The 16,808-nt window shown below is 33.9% G+C and overlaps 1 protein-coding gene across 5 annotated transcripts; it reads right to left on the reverse strand.

The window, feature by feature from the left end:
* Positions 1–424: 424 nt before the first annotated feature.
* On the reverse strand, positions 425–15,527 carry LOC126745656 (uncharacterized). 5 transcript variants are annotated; one of them, XM_050453599.1, is made up of 5 exons: positions 15,430–15,527; positions 15,344–15,371; positions 6,115–6,229; positions 2,132–2,408; positions 425–2,077 (listed from the first exon to the last, which is right to left on the reverse strand). In XM_050453599.1, the coding sequence occupies exons 2-5, from the start codon at positions 15,353–15,355 to the stop codon at positions 571–573; spliced, it is 1,911 nt and encodes a 636-aa protein (XP_050309556.1). In that variant the 5' UTR covers positions 15,356–15,371; positions 15,430–15,527; the 3' UTR covers positions 425–570. The 5 variants fall into 5 exon arrangements, with proteins under 5 accessions (XP_050309556.1, XP_050309553.1, XP_050309555.1 ...); XM_050453596.1 differs by having other exon boundaries at positions 15,344–15,517; XM_050453598.1 differs by lacking the exons at positions 15,344–15,371; positions 15,430–15,527 and adding an exon at positions 14,678–14,898.
* Between the last annotated feature and the right edge of the window lie 1,281 nt (positions 15,528–16,808).

Here is a 16,808-nt window from a genome sequence, read left to right on the forward strand (position 1 = left end):
AGATATTTATATCTAAGTGCAGTGTAGATATTAAGACAAATGTAATTAATTCTAGAACTACCTGTGTAATATATTGTAAATTATGTCAGTAATATTTATTTATTTATAACAATCTCTTTATTAAAAAAAAACTCCCAAATTATTCTTGTATCCTTTAATATAATGTACATATTTCCATATCAGTATACATGAGCCTTGAATAATACTGATATAGCAAAGATTTCCCACTTAACGTATCAGTTCGGCTTTGCTGAAATCCCATAAAGAGAGCACTGTTCTATTCTGATTCATATATTGAAAGAATCTTATTTAATTTTTTAAGGTAATTCAATTCTAATATTAAATATATGGCTGCAAGACTACTTTCTTAATTACCATTTTTACCGCTGGTTTATCTATACCCTAGGGTTTATTAAAATGTCACTTTAAAAAAAAACTTTATATTTATTCATACAAATTTCTCTATAAAATACAAAAAAAAACAACATCTTTCTTAATATTCATTAGTCACAGCTCTCACAAAAATAAATAAATAATAAATTTCCATTTAACATTATACAGTCAGTCGAATCAGTACACTTGACACTTGAACAAGTAGCAAACGTTGCTCAATATCAACGTGGACCAACTATCGCAGAAGCAATATTTCTTCAAAATATCGTTGTGGACGCAGCTGCTGTACGCCCCGTACTTATTCAGCCTGCTTATCTGACCCAGCAACTCGTGGTCGTTATTCTTCTTGACCCGTACCGTCGCCTCGAACATCGCATAAGGATAAGTCTTGACTAAAATTAGATAAATCGCATCCGTATCCGATTTAACGACAGTCTCGATGGTCTTTAAAGTAAACGTGGCACATTTGGATCCTTCATCACCGAAACCATTTATGAGATCATTCACTTCCTTTACGACAAACTCGGCTACTGCGAGGACCGCGGGATCTGTAAGCGATACTCGACTGTACCCGTCGCAGGTACAATAGTGCCTCGGTATCCCGGCGTCCTCGCAGGACCGACTTTCTGGCATCAGTGCAAACAGTGATTTGCATTTAGGACAACCCGGACTGGGCCTTATTGCATAACTGTCATTGTACATCTTCAAAAGATCCTGTAAAGTCATGTACAAGTCGTAAGGAGTCGTGAGGCGAGTGTGCGCGTTAAACTGGAAGTTCTTCAAGTAGTGAGGGTTGATTTGACGGAACCGTTCCGGGAAGTAAACGTATAGGAAGGGTAAACGCTCCTCGAGCCAACCGGAGTAAGTAAACCTAATATCCCCGAATCTGAACCCGTGGTCACTGAAGAAAATGATCACGGTGTCCTTCATGGCCTCTTGCACGACTGAGTGTGTAAAAAAGTTGATCAGTTGCTCATCCATGGTGCTGGCGAAATTCACGTTGTCATGGCTAAAGCTGTTCATCCAGTAAAAGGCGAAAAACGAATTATTCCTGAAAGTTACCAAGAAATCTTTTGCTGCATCCAACATTCTTTCTCCAGTGTTCTGTGGCCCAGTGCAGACCCCCATTGAATGCTTATAAGTCATTGGCAACAAATAGGCCGACAAGAAATAAGGCCTTAAGTACACGCTAGTGGGCGGGTCGATGAATCCCTTTTTATAATAAGTAAACGTGTTTAAAAACGGTTCGTCTTCACCATAAGCAGTGATAACACCGTAATCTTTAAATATATTCCATAAAATATCGCAATTATCGAACGGTTCGCTTCTGACGCAGTGCGGCTCCAAGGTGTCCATACTTCGTCCTGACAATATGGCCATCAGATTGGGAAAAGTGTTATCTTCGATTTTATTGTATCCCTTGAAGCCGATGAAGGTTCTTTCCAGGTATGCCTGCAGTTTTGGTAGAGAGCGTTCCAGGTTTAGCCTCGATACACTGTCGATTCCCATCATGAGTATTTTAAGCTTATTATTAGAAGTAACCGAATCACCTTTGGAGGGCTCTTTGGTTAATATTGTTGCGTGAACGTTCTGGTAAACTGTACCCAAAAAACTCTTACAAACTACTTTAACATGTGGATGGTTAAGGGTAACTTCGCTTTGGAACTTTAGGCAACTTGTGTGCCTAAAATAATAATCATTATTATAATTAGGGATTATTTGATGAATGCTTACTTACGTCACAGACGAGTCTCCATCCTTCCTTAAAATATATGAATAACAACATTTGATACTAAAGGCGCTATACAAAGCAATCACAGATTCGTTGATTTTAAGTTTCACTTCTCCCTCACGGGTTTTCTCTATGTAGGATAGTAACGGTTTGTCGGAACATGGTTCGTATTCTTCTTTATCCACAAACGGCAATACATCTTCGTTGAGGGGAGCGAGATCGGGGATTTTACAGGCGCTGGTGTTGATCAGGTACTTTTGTTGTTGTGTAAGAGAACCTAGAACTGAAACAACATCATTTATACATAAAATGCGTATATCAAAAATGAGTAATCACATTCAAATATATTACTTAAAATTGTACAGTATTGTTACAAAGTTGTAGTGTTTGTATCTTCAAGTCACAAGTGACTTGTCGGAATTTAACAATAAATTTCAGATCTTATTATAAAACCCAAAGTAACTCAACTTGGATTAAATTTGTAAAAATACTATTAAAATTAATTTATTCTTCCATTCTATCAACATTTGTTTACGTTAGAAAGGGCACTTTTTTTTTATAGCCCTATAATCGTGTGGTATAAGGTAATAATTAACATTGTAAACTCCACCTTAGTCAATAAAACATATTTTCTCGACAGATCTAGTAATTTCAAAGCCTTGGGTAGGATCTGATAAATATTCTTATTCTTCATGAAATGTAGTGAATATTTTTGAGTGATAACCAGGTTACACTACCCCAAATTCTTATACCATAATTTAGAGTGGATTAAACCAGGGCCTAATAGATGCATATTGTATAAGTACAATTTTCCATCTGATTTGCAAAACAAGGATAAGTAAAGGTTTTTCTAGTTTCTGTTTTTTTTGGCACTGTTTAAAGCATTTGGGTAGCTGACTGATATAAATAGAGAAATTTATGAAGTGTGTTTTATTACTATTTAGGGTTAGGAGGTGCTGATCCGTCCAAAGTTTAATTAAAAATGATAAATTTTTCTTTTGTACTTCTGACCCTAATTTTGCTTTTACTAGAATTACAGTATCATCAACGTAACAAATAATAGAACAATTTATTTCAGGTAAAATTCTTGTAAGGTTGTTTATACAGGGTGTTACAGAATAAGAGGCTGATCCTTAAGGGTGTTAATCCTTAGGTGATTTTAAGAAAAAAATGTCCTAAACTCCTTTACTTTTGAGATACAGAGTGTTGAAAGTTGTCACCCTTAGAACCTGTATGAAATTTGTAAAACATGTTTAATGTTAAAGTACCGCTAGACTTCTAGAATTAGAGTTTTTATACTGGAATGGTAAAATAATTTAGTACATATTATGTTTATGTTTTTACATATGCTTATATAAAATAAATATTTTTTTACTAATAAATTGACCATGCATTTAGTAGCATATTGGACGAAAAAAAAACCAAGAAATCAAATACAGTGGCGTTCACGGGTTTTTTTCTTAAGATCTTAACGCCCTGTAGCTCAAAAGTTAAGGGGTTTAGGACATTTTTTTGCTTAAAATCACCTAAGGATTAACACCCTTAAGTATCAGCATCTTATTCTATAACACCTTGTATAGATCAAAAATAAAAGTGACCCCAACACTATCCCACATACAACCATCCTTCTCTCCAACGAGGTTATTAATGTTTACTTGTTGGGTTCGATTACTAAGTTATGTAAGTTAACTTCATCATCACCCATCATTAATATATATCACAGCCCTACATCACCCAGTATTTGCAAGAGAACGTGATGTGCCACATTGTCAAAGGCTCTTGCAAAATCAATAAAAATGCTCGTTGTGTCAATTGTTGTTTTCCAACTGTATTTCTAATTTAATTTTAATGCACTTTTCAAGTAATTCATTCAGGGTACTCGTTATGGCAGTATAGGTCGATAATTTTTAACGCACTGGCGAACATCAGATTTAAATATGAGAGATATTATGGAGTTTTTCAGAATAATCAAGAGTATTAAAATAAACATATGTTGTGGTTTATATAACTCCTCAATCTTTGTCTGTGCAATCCAACTAGTGTCCCAAGAAACGAGGTCAAGTCTCTACAGTGTGTTTCTGTAAACACTCTTCTAGCTCTACTATATACATTTCGACTGCAGTTTTAGTGTCATTAAGACTCACTGATGTAAATCTTTCTGGAATAAACAATGAGAATAGTCTTGATCAGATGTGGGTTCACTGGAGAGATGCTCAGAATCGTTATATGGTACCATAGGGCCAAGACGTAATTTTAAAAATAAAAATGCACCGAGAACTACTATGTCTGATGGTTTCTCATATAAGTTACAATTTCCATGTACTTTTATGAGAAAACCCTTGAAAACACGCAACCCGAGGCTCTCCTTGAGGTGCACCATGTTTACATTTTATTAGAATCGATAGTTGCATAAAAAGTGTTTTTGGCGTGCCCTAATTTAGTTCTCTAGGCAACAGTTGGACTCTAGGCAATAATGCTCAACGCAACAGACTGAATTTGTAATTATGATGTTTACGTATAAAATTTGTGACATTAAATTTTTTGTTTTTACTGTACACAAATGGCATGGCAAGTCTAAATATCACAGGTAAATTTAGTCAATTTGCAGATGATGCAACAGCGCTGTGACATGATCTTACTGCTGCAAATCTAAATGAAAGAATATATAGGGACATTACTGTGATAAAAAAATGGTGTGACTGTAATAAATTAACTCTAAATATTGCCAAAACCAGCATTATAAATTTTAAATGCAGTTTAAGTAAAGTATCCTTGGGTACAAGTGCTTTAAATAATTTAAGTGAAAATAAATTTTTGAGAATAGGCATGGACAAGAAATTAAAATTTGAAAGCCATATTAGGCTACTAAGCAATAAACTAGCATCAGATTGTTATGGTCTTAAGGTGGTGTCCCTGAAGTATGAGTTTAGTATTGCCAAAAATACTTATTTTGCTTTGGTTATGTTTCTGGGGTGCATGTTGCGACCAACTTTTCAAAAGTGTCTTTATGTTGCAAAAAAGGGCTATCAGATACATCTGCAAAATTGGAGCGAGACATTCATGCGAAGAACTTTTCATTTCACACAAAATCTTAACTCTGCCTTCTTTATTCATTTTGGCATCCGTTTGTCTTATTTATAAAAAATATAGAAACCACAGCAATGTAACCGAAAGACATGAATATAGCAGTAGAAGGGCCAACGATGTAATTTTACCGATATCTAACAGTACATCAATAAAAAAATCTTTTATTTTCGATGGTAAACAGCTGTGTAATCATCTTCCTGCAGATATCAAAGAGATGCATAATAAAAAGCTTTTTCGAAAAAGTGTAAAAAGATGCTACTATGAAATAGGAGACTTTTTAGCAGAGAGATTGTAAATGTACTGTGTCCTTTTTTAACATGTTTTATAATATTAAAATTTTAATATTTCATCGATGTATTTGTATATGTAAATTTGAGTTTGAATTTTAATATTGTAATTTGTTTATTGATTGATATAAATTCGTCGGACTCATAGCTCTTAGGCACTGATCCCTTTGATTAATTCCGTACCTAATAAACACCTTTAAAAGAATGTAGCGTATGAGTTAAGTCGGGAATCGAAGTGAGTAGTTGCTCACGAATTACATTTATTCTATCTTACTCTTGACACTCCAACCTTACTGACCTACTAAAGGTCCATAAATGGATCCTCCATTTTTTTCCATCTATGTTAGATTAGGTTGCAAAAAAAATATTAATATTTGTCAATATTAACGACACATAAAAATGTATTCTTAAAGGCCCGGACTATCAGATCAAATAAAATCAATTAGCCTCGCTTTATATCAGCTGTTGGAATTAATTTTTTTAATTAACGTAATTATCGAGTGTCTGTTTTTTTTATTAAAGCTGTCCCTAGAGAATTTAAGCTCGGTTGGCCTTGCCCTATATATATAATAAAAATTATAATGAGGCCATTTATGTTTCTAATAAAATACTTACTTCGAAATGGCTTGGTTTTGAAGGAACTCAAATTGATGTCCACGTAGGAACAAATGATCAGCGATAACAGCACCAAAACTAACACCGCCAAGGAGAATCTTCTAATTTGATAGACCTAAAAGCGAAAACACACAGTATCAGTTAGTGCTATAAATAGTTTGGCGTAAAGGGATTTATGATAGCGATGCAAGAATGAGATGTACCGTTTCATGGGATCAAGTTGTAAAGAGAGAATCTGAAATACTAAATTCCTGGCACTATAGATGAATTTATTCCCCATATCCTATAGCACTTAGTCAGAGACTCTCTTCAGGATATACTGTGCACTTCAGAGTGGTATTCCTTTCAATCTGATATGTCTGTATATTACTAATAAAATGTCCTCATTTTACATCTATCAAAGATTCATTTATATATCGCGGTTTAATGATTTATAATCACATTAGCGTGGAATTAAGAAGTGTTCAGTCTTTGCGCCAGTTTCGTTGTAAACTGAAGTCATATTTGCTTCTAAAAGCTTTTTATTCGATTGAAGACTTTTTTAAGGCTGAGGATGTTGTTTAGTAGATGCTAAGCTTTTAATCTGTTAATTTTAATTTTGAACATACCTTTATGCGTCCCTTTATCTCTGCTACCTTTGTCTACATGCATATATTTTGTTTGTAACATTTTTCTCTTGCATTTTTTTTTTAGGCATTTTATATGTCGTATAAATTTTTTATATTTGTTTAGTAAAATCTGATTTGATTGTATTTATTTTCTGAAGCTTTGTCAATAAAATTCGTGTACATGTACCAAATTTTCGACAATAAAGTACTTGAAAAGAAAAAAGAAAAAGTATATTTTCATAATTAATTAGGTGCACCTACACACGCCCATCGTGTTTGTTTACTTGCCTCAATACTAATCTGAACCATATGCTTACGCTGCATAAACATAATCCCATAATTTTAGTAAGCAGGTTACTCATCTGGTGTAGACTTTGAACCTTATGGCGTACCATGTGCCCTATTCCAATAATGATGATAATAATCAATCAATCATTTTATTCAAGACTTTTTGTGTGCAAAAGGATTATTTAGATTATCATATAAAATCATAATCATGTTTTCTATACAGTTTTATTGTTACACAATCAACTTGAGAAAAATTATAGCCATGTAGGTATGAGTGAATCACATATTAAACGCCTATAATTTACGACAGGTAATCGTATTTTCGAAGGTTGATTAAATAGAATTTATTGAATCGTTATCAGTAAGAAAACAAATCAATTCGTCGTATAAACTGTTTAGATTTTCCCGCAGTAAAATCAATAACTCTGATAATAATAGAAAACTTGTGGTAAAATTAAGATTAGATAGGTCGACTATCGCTCAGTGAATTTTTAAACTAGAAAGACAACTTATGCCTCAAATTGATCCTTAAGGATCCATTTACAGTTCCTTAAAAGAATCGCATAAATGGTTTTTGGGTGCGCCTCAAAGTATCCCTCATGTTCGACCTTAGCTCATAAAACTGATGCTAACTAAGAAAGTTATTTACCTACAGGAAACGTTTTGATATGAAAATGTTCGTAAGGAAACAGCCTTTCTTAGGGTGAAACTTGCGTTTAAATGCCTACAATATTTTTCAAATTATCTTGATTGGAATGTTGATTGTCATGGGGTGTGTCCTAACTATAGCCCAGCTATTGTATTTAAAGAGATTAAAGCTGTCTTGGACGTGGTTCCCTTTAAAGTGAAATATCGTGGAACGATAAATTTGGTACCAAAATATTGAGAAAAAACTATTAGATAATTCCAAGGGCTACAACAATAATTCTAAGAGTTTTCAAGGAACTGGCACAGCTTTAAAGTTAAATGGTTTAGACTCATTGACGCATGATGGTCTAAACTAAATGTCAAACTTGATGTCCAGACATAAACGAACCTGCATCGCTTCTAACTAGTTTAATAAGCTCGAGATTTATCTTTTGATAAAATAGTTGTTGAGATAGTAGCAGTTGAAAATTATCACTTGTTCGGTTGATTTAACTTGTATCATTTCTTAAGTACTTTCAATGGATATATAGGATTTTTTCACTTGTTACTATTCCCGAGATATTCGTCTTCAAACTTTTAATTTATTAATCAGTCCCGTTACAATAATGAATAATTAAATTCGTCGCTAACGGAACGGGGTAACTATGTCATGTTAGGGCTTGTCTTAATCAGCACAAAAAGCCCTAACCAATATTCTTTTTTTTTCCTTGGCTTAAAGTTGGGATTTTTGATCGGATATAGAGTTATCTGGTCCAACTCGGTAATACTTCTCAATGATGGCATTGTTTCCGCATTTTTCAGTCTAATAAATAGACTGTTATTGCGTAAATCACTAATGGGACAAAACATGCAAAATTATTAAAGGTTAAAGGTCGATTCGTTATTTGAACCATGAGACCTGTGTTTACTCGGCAAAAACCGGCTTCCAAAGTTCTAAATCTAAATTAAGATGTTCACTTTAAGCAACTTTTACTGATAATAGTATTTCTCTCTCTCTATAGGATTATCAACTAAAAATAGAGAGAAAAACATATAAAAACTTACTCCCACTTTCGTCCAGACCATATTTAATGACAAACAAACGTTGCGTCACATTATATAAACACAAACTGTAATTTTTCGGACTAGTAAACGGGAAAATCGATTTTCTTTTCGGTTTTGGGTCGCTCCGCTTACTAGCACTTGACTGCTCGCGATATACGAACTGACGAGTGAAGTATTTTTTATATTGGTTGATCCCTGAAACTCAAAGCAAATGCGTGGGAATAGTGGGGAATTTTAAGGAATTATGGGGAGTCAGGTCGTACCTTTAAGAAAAAATTTTATTAAAAAAAAATGTAAATACTGTATCAGAATACGATCCTAAATGAAGATAATTTCTTCTAAATCTGCCGTTTTAACCAGTCAACCTCTTTACTGGACTAAACTTTATAGGCATTTTTAAGGTCTCCAAGGAATATATGCAACAATTTTTAGACACTTGAATTTCTCGTATATTCCAGGCATTTGAAGTTACTTTCTACTTTATTCCAGGCATTTAAAGCTATTTCTGGTGCCTCCGAGACAGTGGAAATTGTGACTGAATTCTTCTGGATATTTAAATAATTATTTATATATTCCAGGCTCTCGGAGCCATTTTTCAGGCATTTGCAGTTAATTTTTTCATTTTATTCCAAGCAGTTGAAATTGTGTTCGAGCTTCATTGAACGTAATTTAGGTACCAATCCAATCAAACCCACACAGATTCTTGAGAGACTTGCTTATTGGCAAGACCTTGATAGCGTGCAAGTTACGTTTAAGCAAAGAGAGTTTCGAAATTATATTTTTTACCATTTACCTTAAATAGTCAACAGCTGACCATTATTATTATATGAACTAAATGTGGTCGTTTAGTTACCTCTGAGACTGATAATATACAGGGTGAGTTTTTTAAAGTGTTACAATGCGATATGTCAAAAACGGCTGCAATTTTTTTTTGACATTTTGGTGACATTTCAAGTATACCGGGGGGGCACTTTTTGTGATATTTTTGACATTTGTCCCTTCACCCCCCTAAGAGGGGGGGAGGGTCACTTCCTTATTTTAAATGGAATGACGTGTTTTTTATTCTTAAATACGAATCTACATAAAATATGAAGTCTGTTTACAAAAAAATGTTAAAATTGCTCTGCTGGTTACGGAATTATGATCAAAAATGTTTTGATTAAATTTAAAAATAATTCGAATATTCTACTACAATAAAAACAAATTATTTCCTACTTTTTTACTATTTATCGTCTATGTATTATGCCTAAGGAGCTGTTCGAAGTGACCGCCTTCGACTTCCAAACACTTTCTTATCCTTTCTTGACATGAGTTTCGTACCCGCTGTAACATTGCTGGTGTCACTAATGAACAAGCAAAACGAATCCTGTTCTTCATGTCCTCTGGAGTTGTAGGTGCACTAGCCATTACTTTGTCTTTTATAAATCCCCATAAAAAAAAGTCAAGGGGGGTCAAATCTGGCGAACGAGCAGGCCAGTTGACAGGACCACCTCGACCAATCCACCTGTTTTCAAAAATCTTATTTAAATAAGTACGGGCCTGTATGGCATAATGGGGTGGAGCTCCGTCCTGCTGAAACCATACGTTAGGATTTAAATTTTGGTTTAGTAGACGAGGTAACTGATTTCTTAAAAAATCTGTGTAGACCTGTCCATTTAAATGACCTTGGAAAAAATGCGGACCAATAACTCTATCCTCGAAAATACCACACCATACGTTCACAGACCAGGGATGTTGATATGGTACAGTTCTCATCCAGTGAGGATTATTTGCTGCCCAGTAATGCATGTTGTGCCTGTTTACCTTTTAGAAAAACAAACAACCAAAACTTGAATATGTTCTAATTTAAATAAGTTAAATCTTACCTGCCCGCAATTATTAAAAGAAGCCTCATCAGAAAAAATAACGTTTCTCAAAAAATGGTTATTTTCACGCATTTTTGTTGAAATCCAAGTGCAAAAATTAATGCGATTCTCAAAATCATGTCCGTAAAGCTCTTGATGAAGTGTAATGTGGTAAGGATGAAACTTGTACCGGTGCAGAATTGTTATAATTGATGATTGACTAATTCCAGCATCTAAAGCAAGCCGCCTGGTACTGATTTGAGGATCAATAGCTACTGCTCCTAATACAGCAACTGCCTTATTTTCATCTGTTTGCGTTTTAATCCGATTTCGTCATTTACTTTTTAGACTACCAGTCATACGACTTCTGGTCTCCAGTCTCTTAAAGGCCATATGAGATTTTGGAATATCCGGAAACCTCTCGGCCCACACTACTGCAGCCTCCCTATAATTTTTTCTGCACTCCCCCAAAATTAACAACATATCTACTTCTACACTGTTTCTAAATTCGCTTCCATTATTTTCTTTTTAAACACAATTTACTTGTTAATAACACGTCAAAATTTTTATGTGACACTGCTTGTTATGTTGCCATGGAAATCCTACTGTTACTAGGATTTTCATTTCCATCCATACTAGTAAAATAAACAGTAGGATTTCCATGGCAACCGGCTGTTATTATGGTAAAATATTCGAATTATTTTTAAATTTAATCAAAACATTTTTGATCATAATTCCGTAACCAGCAGAGTAATTTTAAAATTTTTTTGTAAACAGACTTCATATTTTATGTAGATTCGTATTTAAGAATAAAAAACACGTCATTCCATTTAAAATAAGGAAGTGACCCTCCCCCCCTCTTAGGGGGGTGAAGGGACAAATGTCAAAAATATCACAAAAAGAGTCCCCCGGTATACTTGAAATGTCACCAAAATGTGAAAAAAAAAATTGCAGCCGTTTTTGACATATCGCATTGTAACACTTTAAAAAACTCACCCTGTATATCAATATGAGTGCTACATAGATACCACTCGAGATTAATTGGACCTATCAATAAATTGAAAACACGAGGTAAAAAGTATCGATGAGGTCATAAACAGTAATTCAATTTGCCCTTTTGGGGGTAATTCATTATGATTATCAAGTGAATAACGAAGAGTTTCAGCCCTACAAAGGGTAAACTCATTGTATACCGACCTGGTAAACCGAGGTCTCAAGTGCGGAGGTCAATGTTTTAACTTGCTGAGTTAGGTTAGGTTTTGTTGTATTGCGTTATAGGTTAGGTCGTGTTGGGTTGGGTTGTAGACACCAGTCTTACCACTTTTAAATTTTACATATTTACCTTTAAAAAAAATAGAGTTAAAATAATAGAGTTAAGTTAATATTTCAGTATTTTTATATTAGGGAACATTGAACAGGAAATTCACTTACAAGAAATTCCAAATAAAACAAGAATTTATCATCGACTTATGTTAAATTATGAATTTCGTCAAGTGTGGCAACACTGCCAAATATGCTTTTAGAGCAAAATGGACATATTGGAGAGTTTTCGCACAGCAATGTTTTGAAAATGACGTCATTTAGTAAGACGTTTTTTTTATTTTTTAGTACAAAATATAATACCTACATCTAAAAAAATTGTTTCGTTTTGAAAGATTCAATAGACCATGCTCTTTCTACAAACAAAAAATTTTTCTGAATATGACTTAAGCCTTTAAGAGTGCAATAATAGCAACAAACGTTATTTAAGACAGCCTGTAAAAGTACGTTAAACATACTCCTGATGATAACTTAAAAGTATAACATTCGGTAAATACTTACCATAATTGTTTGTATTAAAAATAAATAAATATTGTCACCAAATTCCCAAACAGTTTAACCGGCGGTACGTTATTACTTATGCATTCCACTATACTATTTATTTCAAAGTATGCAAAGGTAAATAAAAATCGCGCCTAATATATTATGAAACCGCACTGATATACCACATAACTTATTTCGGAATTCGATTATTGTTTTTAAATATCGACAAGGTTTAGCGCTTAATTATGTGACTGTTTCAGCCTTTTTTGCCATATTATTCTTCTATTAGTTCTACACCTAAACGATATTAAAAAAATTCAAATTTGAAGTTAGGTTAGGGTGTCATAACACTCAAAATTCTAACCTAAAAAAGTTTTGTTGGTGTTTTGAATTGGTCGAATTTGTTTTTTGCCGGGTTCTCCAATAAAAGGCCACAAAGTGTCTTTTTATGACAGAGCCCCTTTAATAATAAATGAGCTGAATATTTAAATTCGCATAAGCATTCCTCAAGAGAGTCCTGGAAAACCTATCGACATGGACAAATTAATGATGGAGATTATTAGGACTATATCAAAAACTATTAAAAACCAAAAGAGTGATTGAATAAAAGAAAGGCCACATTGCAGGAAAAATCAAGCCACAACCAATATAACCGGCCAAAAACCACTAAAAGGAACAAAGAACCAACAAGATTGTCCCTTACAAATTCAGGAAATGGCTTTTTTGTGATATACTGTTCCTGACTGAATGCTCGGAAAGTGGAACATTGATGGTTACACTTTCGTAGAGTTTTTAGCTAGACAACACAGTTTACTGGCAGTGGTACATCTATTTTCCAGAAAAATTGCTATTTTTCAGTTAAAAAAAAAAAAGTAAATGGCCGTATTATAAAAAAATTGTATTGAATGTTATTGTTTATTTTACACTGTACAGATCATCCAGTTTCAAGGAAAATTCAGAGGATTTTAAATAATCTAGAACAAGGTTCCAGTTGCATGGTAGGGGTTGACTTTAATATCTACTAATTGGTCAAGGGGATAGTGACAGCCAGGATCTAATGGACATTATGGTAAGTTACAACCTTAAACCCACAATTAATGAACCAACAACGAGTAATCACTGCTTGGATAATATTTTTGTGAATCTTGAAGCTAATGTTGAGGTCCTTGAAGTGAATTTATCTTGCCATTGTCACAATAAACCTAAAGGTACCTTTCTGTAAAAACACAATAAGTAAAAAGGTTTTCAGGCTCAGCCCTAGTTATTTCAGTTCAAAAAGGGAGGATCCAGCGGCGCTGGACAACTATAGACCTTTACCTAAAATTGGATTTACTCCCTGGAATCCTGGATGGTTATACCAGTCTTAAAAATATAGCTCAGCCATGTCATGTGACTTAAACAAAGCATTGGACTGCATGAATCAAGACATTATTCTAAAAAAAATAATACTATACTATCATAATACTAGATACTATAATATCGGAGAGTAGATGGTATGCTATGGGCAAGTGGAGTGTGTTAAACAAGGAAAACGTTGACATTTCCATCATTATTTATTTATGAAAGTTTGCTATACATGAAAAGAAATTGTCCAAGCATTGAGACACACCAAGATGTGCATTCCTATTTTACAAGGCACAGGTTGGATGCTGTACTTCCTTACATCAGACTAAAGAGATGCCAAACCGCAACTATAGATACTGGGCAGTTAAATTCGGGTACAAACTCCCAATTTAACCATGAAATGAAGGGATCTGTTGATTGCTCATTCGTTATAATCCTTTGATGAATTTTTAAGCTACTTTGAAAACTATGACGTGTCTAAGTGTCATTTTTGTCATGGCATGTGGAGGTATTGAATCAGCATTTTAATTAAGGAACAATAGTTATAAATAATGTGTGGTAAGTAATTTTTCTCACTCAACAGCAAATGCTAATACGATTATCAATTTTTGTCTGAGGAACCACCTCTTTTCTCTATACACGACTGGGCGATATCCTTCTTGGGTGTTGAAATGCATTAACCTGAACCAGACCTGTATATATTTTTTTAAATATTTACATTAGCGATCCTCCTATTTATCGATTTTTCTTAAAGAATTCCCATCCCTAGATGTTTCCGGGTCTGGCTGTTTGTGTTTTACAAATAACAACTCGCACATTCATTTATTAATGAGGCTAATGAACTGAGTGTTGATTTTACCATCTACCTGAGTAACATGAATGAGTTTGTGCTGTGAGGAGTGGTTTATTTTATCTCGATAAAGTCGCTTATTATGATGGATTATTTAGTTTTTGTCTTTTCAAATTACTGATGTATTTACTTACTCTTCCCCTAAACATGTTCGGACGCAAAAAACTCCTCGCTTTCGCATCACATTATTAAATAACACAAAACCCACACTGCACACCGATTATTCAGACTATTATAGCAGATAAGGCGGTAATCGATTCCCTTTTCGAGTTTTTCGTTACGTCGTCGTATCAAACTGATAAAATATCGTGAAAGTGCAAATCCCGCACTTCCCTACAACATTCCGGAGCACTGTCGCTGACCGGACTGAAATATTTTCCCCATAGCAGGACCGAATAGGGTGCATGGGAGGTAGCAAATGTGGACATTTAAGGAATTTTATAGCTGTAGATATTCGCAACAGGTATAAAAGTAGATGATCGCTTTTGAATTGTTCGGTATACTCTTTTGAACACTTTTTGGTCGCTATGGAGAATGAAACATTCAAATTTGGCGCCATACGTGCCACTCAAAGCCTACTGCGCAGGATGGCGTGCCGGATATCGGAAAATGCTCGGGTGTATTCGGCATTTCGTTCTTGGACCTGTCGAGACCAGGGTTGTTACACACTTCATAAGAGGAAAAGTGCGATTTTTCAGTTTGTCTAAGACCACTGTTGAAGAGGGTTTACCGCACTTTTGCATCTGTATTTATATATGGAAGAAAACATGACTTAGTATTGTAAAAAAACTGTTACTTACATTTACATGCATTTTTGACTTCCAATGTCTGAAACATATAATGAAACGATCAGGTATGATACGATATGCTCTTACGATAAACATACCAATTAAAATATATATTTACACTGAAATATAAAGTATAGCATCACTACAATTATTACGATATCGAAAATTACAATCGTTGCTGCTCATAGCACCACCCGTTGGATACTGATGGCATTTTTCCTTCCTTTCTGTTATCAAGATTTCCTAAGATAACAGGTTAACAATGTGTTTTTTATTGAGTACATCTGCTATCGGTATTATTTGTATTCTGATTATTTTTTTCAATATTATTGAGAGGGGCTATATAATGTCTGTACGTATGTATCACAGTCAATTGAATTCCAATTCCCTCATTGCAAAACCTATAAAAATTCCGATTGAAACAGGTGACAAATCAAAATCTTAAAAAAAAACTGAATTTCCACTTATTTGCCATAAAAAGTGGCACAACTACTACAATTTTCATATTTTACTCGAAAACCTTAAGGTTATGTGAGAAAAGTATAGGTACAAAAAGTATAGATAAATTATTAAGGTTAATTTTATGTAACCTGAGAGAGTAAATTATTAATAAACTAAATTACTTCTTTTAAGGCAATTATCTAATGCAATAAAAATGTATTTTATCAACACTACCTTTACACCCCCCACCCACCCCAAACAGCTTACCAGTACAAATTTGTCTGCAAAATCCTTGTTTTTAAAATAGTACGCATGGGGCAAAGAACTTCTTGTTTTATGTTATTTATTATATTTGTTTCATACCATAAATTTTCATGTAATTTTGACTGAACGTTTTTAATTTGAATAGGTAGATAACCTCCTTAAAATAAGATTATTTTGACACCCTGTATATATTAAAAAAAAATTAAAATTAGACTAGTCTAAAGTCTTTCTTGAAATGACTAAAATCCATTCACAAAAAGTCAAGAGATAATAGAATTCTTAGTCCAGGAGTGCCTGTAAGAAACAAAATAATTTATTTTTTCATCGTTAAATATAGATTTATTGTGTGATATCCTTCTCAGCAGTTCGGTGGTCTGGTTATCTCTGCCATTTCTTCAGTTTAGTGTCCAAGGTAAACGTACTTATCCACGATCTCAATTTCGGTGTTTTCCAGTCTGATTAAAACACTAGGTACGAAGTTTGTCATCATTTTGGTCTTGTTATAGTCATAGAGAAATGAATATTAAATATACTTTTAATTACTCTATATGGTTATAGTTTATTTTTAAACCAATGTCCCGTGTAGCGCGTTGTAGTTGTTCCAGCATTTCTTTAGCGTCTTTCAAATCGTCGGCTATAAGTCATCTGCAAAGCGAAGGTGGTTTAATTTTTCACCATCTATGTTCACACCCTTGTCACCCCCATTCCAAAGTTTTAAATGCATGTTCTAAGACTACAGTAAACAGTTTTGGAGACATAGTATCTCATTTCC

This window comes from Anthonomus grandis, chromosome 16, assembly GCF_022605725.1.
Source record: "Anthonomus grandis grandis chromosome 16, icAntGran1.3, whole genome shotgun sequence".
Lineage (NCBI taxonomy): Eukaryota > Metazoa > Arthropoda > Insecta > Coleoptera > Curculionidae > Anthonomus > Anthonomus grandis.